Raw genomic sequence first — 6,052 nt, 5'->3', positions numbered from 1 at the left:
CTACATAATGACAGTCTGAATCATTTTCACACAGTTTAAAGGTTCTTCAGATTAAAAAAAATACTACTTTGTGTAGAACTGATTAGTTTAGAAACTATTTTAGTTGCATCTTGTGCATTTCCCTGCTCTGGATTTGGCTTAGTTTTCCCTCTCTGATTAGGTTGGTGTTCAAAAATCTTAAATCCTACATTCTCAGCTTTTATCTGTCTACAAACATGTCTTGCAGGTGGAATTCAGACCAGGCTTGATTGTTTTCCAGAAGTTCACAAGCTGCAAACAAATTTGCAGTGCTAGAGGGACAAAAATGACTGTACTAGAATGATGCATTTTTCTTTTTCGTGTCTTGGTGGTCAGTTCATCTCCTGCTCTCTCTGGGAACATCTGTCCCTAGTGGTCTGGTCATGCACTTTCACCGCAGCATCCTGCTGTCAGCTTCTGAAGGGCAGCTTGAAACAATATAATATACTTAACCAACAGAGAAACGGGAATTTTCAGATAAGTGCGTTTATATGCTCAGCATTTGTGTTCTTTTGAGGGATGTCTGAGGTTTGTCGTGGAAAACAACCACTAGACCTCATACAAGTGGAGTGGATGCGCTTTCCTTAACAGGCTTGGGAGCTGTAGCTCTTCTCTCTAGAAATTACTTCCTGAAAGACCACGACAGCTGATCAGGTAATGAAAATGCTCTAGTTTATTGATGAAACAGAACTTTGCTAATGCTGCCAATGAATTCTAATTGCTGGCCTACTCACTGTTGGTTCTCCACAGCTATCAGGTTTTCAACGGGTTCAGAGAAGGCTTTGACAGGTGTAGAACAGGAGATAAGCAGTGTTAGCCTGCACTGAGGAATCCGAGAGCTTACTGATCTGTGCATCGTCAAAGCTGTACCAGTTTGTGCTGACCGAGTGCTTGCAGAACGCTGTGTAGTGGCCATCGTCCAGAAAACCAGAGTGGTTCTGCAACAAACACCACAGCCTGTTAAAACAGAAGACTCGCTCTTTCTCCTTATAGGAAAAGATGGGAGAGAAGATTCCAGACCTCCTTTGGCCTACAGTAAGGAATATTAATTGAAATAAATGCTTCAAAACAGAGCAAATAGATGATGATTAGGCTTCTCTATTTTGCAATAGTAAATTTGCAACCCTGCTATTAGCCCTGGTACAGGTTGCTATAAGCTGGCCCCAAATACAGTGAGTGATGGAAAGAAACCATTTAGTCCTTATTTACAGAGAGGATCCATGTGGGATCAGCTTGCGATTTTTTTGCTGAAAAGGCTGAGGTGGCTCTAGCGAGGCATTATGTGCCAGGAGCACGGCCTTTTTAAAACTGAGATGGGGTGGGAAGAAGGAGAGAGAAGTTTGAACTTCTCTTCTTTGGTTACATACTGGATTATGTCCATGGCAGGTAAAAAAAAACATATGAAAAACATATAAATTGTACATATAGAAACCTTGTTCCTGGCATATTGTTAGTGAAGCAAAGAAAACCCATGCTCTCTTGCGTGCTCTAACTGCAATTTTTAAGTGCCTGGAACAGAGATGACTTGCTCTGCTCTGGTGCAAACCAAGAGAGGCTTCATGTGCTGCCCGAGGCAGGGCGCTCCACACGCAGGAAAGCAAAGCTCACCACGACGGCACACAGGCTGTACTCCACGTCCTTGCACCTCTCCATCTCCTCGGAGCTGTAAGGAGAGAGATCCAGTTTGCTGAGTGGGTACCAGATGTCAGTTGAGAGTTTCCTTTTTTGCTTGCCTTGCCATTCAAACCTGAAACAAAATTTTGAACTATTTTAAATAACGGTCAACTTTTTTTTTTTTTTTTTGGTATTGTGGTTGCTTAACTGACTTTCCTAGAGGAGGGGAAAACCGATGAATGAACCGATGCAGCATTTTGAAATATAAAGGTAAAGTAAGAAAAGCAAAGGTCTTGCTTCATGATCGTTCTGTCTATTAGAAATGGCAGAAGCCGAATCTCCACATCACTGTCACTCTGTCCTAAATGTTTCAGGCTGCACTGTTGTCAGCTCTTCTGTCATGCCAGGCTTCATCCCTCTTTCCTCTGTAACTTTTAGTACAACACTATACTTATAAACCTTTACAATGCGGTCAAGGGCTGCAGCGGGTGACCACAAGTTCATTTGAGTGTGTCAAGGAACGCAGATGTTGAACAGGAAATAAAATAATGACTTCACATAACATAGTTCTGGGAAGCCAAATCATCCCAGAGTAATTTTCTTTATAGGTGGGAAGTTGTTAAGAATAAATTTTTAAGAATAAAATTAGCACGTGGCCACGCATGGCTGGTGAAGTCTGCTAGTCAGGAGCTCTTACACTGATGTACTGCTCTGTTGGATAGACCCAGTTGCTTACATGTGATTTAGTGAAGGGATAAACAGAAATACAGTGTCTCGGCTGCAATAATGACAAGCAAAATTCCCTGTTGCAGTTCTGCACTTAGGACCCCAGTCACGAGCTCTCACTTGCCAGAGGAACTTGTACTCGCAGGGATGCCTGAGCATCTGAACCGCTGCGCTAATCTGTAGTCAATTACTCCTTACTGGAGTTTTCCTTCTCTTTGGAGAAGAGAGGCCAAATGCAGTATAGAGTAAGGCAGAACATTGTCTGAGATTTCAGGAAAGCAGCTTGGATGTTTGACAGGTGTATTTCTCTGTCTTCCCATTTAGCTTCTGGGTATCAAAAGTACTAAAAGCACCCAGTGTTGGTTTTTTTTTTTCCTTTTATACGAATGCAAGTGACTCCATGCCTCACAGATCCCAGGGAATGGCCATATCCTCCCCCCCATAGACTGTACCTCTTTAGGTGAAAGATCATGATCTGCGGTGCCTTGGTTATGGTGGCCTTCACTGCAGCATCTTGTTTAGTTCCACACCAGGAACAGTGGATTTGGTTGTTCCAAGTCAGTGTGTCTTGCTGAAAGAAGCATTCGAGACAGTCCTGTCAAAGAGAAAAGTAAAATGGATCAGATCTCCGCGCCTGAAGATCCTAAGCAAAGTGAGAAGAGTTTGCCATATTTTGGAGCTCTCTTCCTAATCAAAACTTAATGTAGCAAGGCTGACATTACAAATACACTTGGAACAGAAAGCAGCCAAAGTTGGCTTCCTTTTTCCCCGCAAAAAAATGAGGAAATACTTTGATAGAAAGAATACTTTGAATGAAACCCTCATGGCTGCAATGGAACAAAATCTTAATATTCCTCATCCCATGTCAACCGAGGAGCGCTGCTCCCAAAACCTCACCGGCCCCCGCGCTCCAGTGACCAGTACAGAAAACCCTGCTTTCTCTTAGGACCAGCACGGAGACTGTCCATTAGTGTCCAGGAAACCAAACTTAAAACCTGCATCCTTTTAGTAACACATGCTAGTCTAAGCCACTACTCCAGCAGAAAGCGGCCGTACCTGCAGGGAGCACACGCTCTTGGAGGGGATGGGCAGGGAGAGCACGGTGAAGCTCTCGGGTCGGTGGGTGGTGGTCTTGCATTCCAGGCACGTGATGTCGTAACTGAGTTGTCCCTCAAATAACTCTGTGATGATTGTAGGTGTTTCACTGATGCTCCCTCGGCTTGCTTTTGCATCAGTTACGCATTTTCTTTTGCTTGACTATATAGAAGGAAAAAAAAAATAGCACAATGTCAGTAACCGTTTCGGAAGTGCCTTCCCTGGGTTTTAATGGTCACTGCCCACCGCCTGTGTGCACTAGTAGTCTTGTCACAGAACTTGGCTCTAAGATGCTCTTGATGTTTCATACATGCAGAGTAAGCTAGATTCATTTTCTGAGAGAAATTAAGCAAAAATGTAATATTCTGGACATTAGACAGGAGTGATTTAATTGCTGGATGAGCTCTTTATCAGTGGATCTGAAGAAGAGAAAGGCAGACATGCGGGCATGGCAGACAGGCAGGTGAAAAAGGGGAAGAATGTAAAGTGTGGAAGGAGCAAGGAGAGGGAGAGGTGAGGATAATGGAGCTACTGCCAGCGTTATCATTTAGATGGGGGCTGCAACTTGATGTGGCATTAGACAAGAACCAAATGAATTATTCTGTGTATGTTGGTATGAAACAAAGAAAAGAAAATGACAATTTTTTAGCAGCCACATCGTGTAGTTCAGAACAGGAAGACAAGCAATTTTTACATGGAATGCTAAATCAGGAAATGCAAAGAGGAAACAGCTACAGTCCCCAAAATGCCACAGCTGGGCTCTTACCTTCTTGAGAGCCTCGTGGAGCTCGTTCAGCACACAGATCAGAAACTCCTGCGCATCCTGCTGAGTCCTCTTGCTGAAAGTTGGGTACCGCTTCCCAAGGACTGAATGAAAACCCTCCGGGGAAATACAGGCAAACTCTCCAAGCCACATGTCTGACACCAAACAGCCAAAGGCAGTCACAGCCTCACCATTCCCCCTTGGAAAAGTAAACAGAAATTTCAGGTAAAGTACAAAAAGATGGTGGCTCCGCCAGCAAATCCAAGCATAATACATAAACTCAGAAAATCTATGCAGGTACAGTACAGATGTGACGGGCTGTCATTTGCTTTGAGGAACTCTGCAGACACTAGAAAGTACTCAGAATTGTCATTGAGACAGCAATGACAGTAACTGCTATTGCCACCAAAATGACAGAAAAAGTATAATGCTTAAGTTACCCAGCATGGACTCAGGGTCTCAGAGGACGGGGAAGGGAAGCAGCTTGTGGCCAGTTTGGATATAACTGCATGGTGGGGAGCTGGTAGGTGGCTGCCCTGGGCATCCTCATGACAACACGTGTTCTTTGGAAGGAAAACAGCAATACCAAGCAGAAAAATCTAAGTAGCATGAGTAAATGAACTTACTTGTGCAGGGCTGCTTTGTGCTTTCCTGAGAGGAAATACTCGACGAGCGGCGGCACGCTGCAGAGGCACTGCAAAATCGCGTTCATGTAGCATGTGTTACCCAGATTCTTCAGGCCGGTGAGCCCTGGGAGATGGCTCTTCACCTCCTCCATCGGTTCCTCGCAGGAATACTTCACACTTTCCGAGCAAATAGAGTCATAATTCCACCAACTAGGAGAAAAACCCACAACAGGGGAAATCTAAAATGCTATGGTTCTTTTTGTATTGTTTTTTTAGAAAGTGGTACTGTCTTGAGGAGACATTTCCTGCTGATTCGGGATCTTCTTTATAAGTTACATTTACTTTCACCAAGTTAACACAGTGGTAAAGCCTATCTCCCACACCAAGCTCTTCCCAGTATGGTGAGATACATCATTAAGAGGTATTATTTAAATACCTGAGGTTATAGAGTTATTGCTAGAACTCCACTCAGCCTTTGAATCCATACACTATTACTCGCAAACTACGACTAGCTGTAAGTAGCCATTTTTCCCCACAGAATGCGTCTTTTATTTCATTTCCTCAGTGGCCTGGTACTTACATATTTTCTAAAACCATAGGTTGCAGTCCAGATGCTACTATAAACAGGTTGCTCTTTAGACTTTTTCTATAAAATGTTACTTAATTCACATTAAGAAAATTTTAGTAAGTTTGTTTTCTTGCTGCACAAGTCTGTCCTGGACCAAACTGTCCCCAGCCTCAATTAGACACAAGTTGGGTCTGAACACAGACCTTGCACAACCCAGATATGCTTTGCCAGTGTTGCTGTTCTTGAATTTTTAAAGGCCGCTATTTTATTTGGATGCAGGATGGAAAATTCTGAAACCTCAACCATCTTTGTAGAACAAGAAAAGCCATTTCTTTCCTTTCAGCTGAACACCACACACCCAAGTTCCCATTTCTGGAAATCTCCCAGCCTGAGACACATTTTGTGTCATCTAATAGCCACAAACCAACTACAAAACTATTTTCTCTTCAATTTCAATAACAGCAGAGCCAACGTTTCCAAATAGCTCTACCTATGGACCAGTCTCCTACGAAAACGCTTAATTTCCTCTTTTATAGACATCTCCGAGAAACACCGACTCAGAGGAGGAGAGATGCTGGGATGGTGGGGTACAGAAGATGGCTGGGAAGCCACCGGCAGCCTGTGCTTGCCCCGGCTCATGGA

The 6,052-nt window shown here is 43.5% G+C and overlaps 1 protein-coding gene across 1 annotated transcript; it reads right to left on the bottom strand.

Annotated features, from left to right (window-relative positions):
• Nucleotides 1-788: 788 nt before the first annotated feature.
• Nucleotides 789-5,006, bottom strand: USP50 (ubiquitin specific peptidase 50). The gene is made up of 6 exons (XM_065642082.1): nucleotides 4,843-5,006; nucleotides 4,220-4,415; nucleotides 3,415-3,615; nucleotides 2,811-2,953; nucleotides 1,627-1,765; nucleotides 789-956 (listed from the first exon to the last, which is right to left on the bottom strand). Exons 1-6 carry the CDS (start codon nucleotides 4,992-4,994, stop codon nucleotides 789-791), a joined length of 999 nt encoding a protein of 332 aa, XP_065498154.1. The 5' UTR covers nucleotides 4,995-5,006.
• Between the last annotated feature and the right edge of the window lie 1,046 nt (nucleotides 5,007-6,052).

The sequence above is a fragment of the Caloenas nicobarica genome, chromosome 10, assembly GCF_036013445.1.
Source record: "Caloenas nicobarica isolate bCalNic1 chromosome 10, bCalNic1.hap1, whole genome shotgun sequence".
Taxonomy (NCBI): Eukaryota; Metazoa; Chordata; class Aves; order Columbiformes; family Columbidae; genus Caloenas; species Caloenas nicobarica.
This window is presented reverse-complemented; position numbering and strand designations above follow the sequence as displayed.

Bases quoted from the DNA above. Each gene is read 5' to 3' on its own strand.
- USP50 (XM_065642082.1), bottom strand. From the start codon at position 4,994: ATGGAGGAGGTGAAGAGCCATCTCCCAGGGCTCACCGGCCTGAAGAAT. The intron at 2,954-3,414 runs GTACGGCCGCTT...TCTCTTTGACAG, and splicing joins AGAGCGTGTGCTCCCTGCAG to GACTGTCTCGAATGCTTCTT. The intron at 957-1,626 runs GTGAGCTTTGCT...TGTTTGTTGCAG, and splicing joins ACAGCCTGTGTGCCGTCGTG to AACCACTCTGGTTTTCTGGA.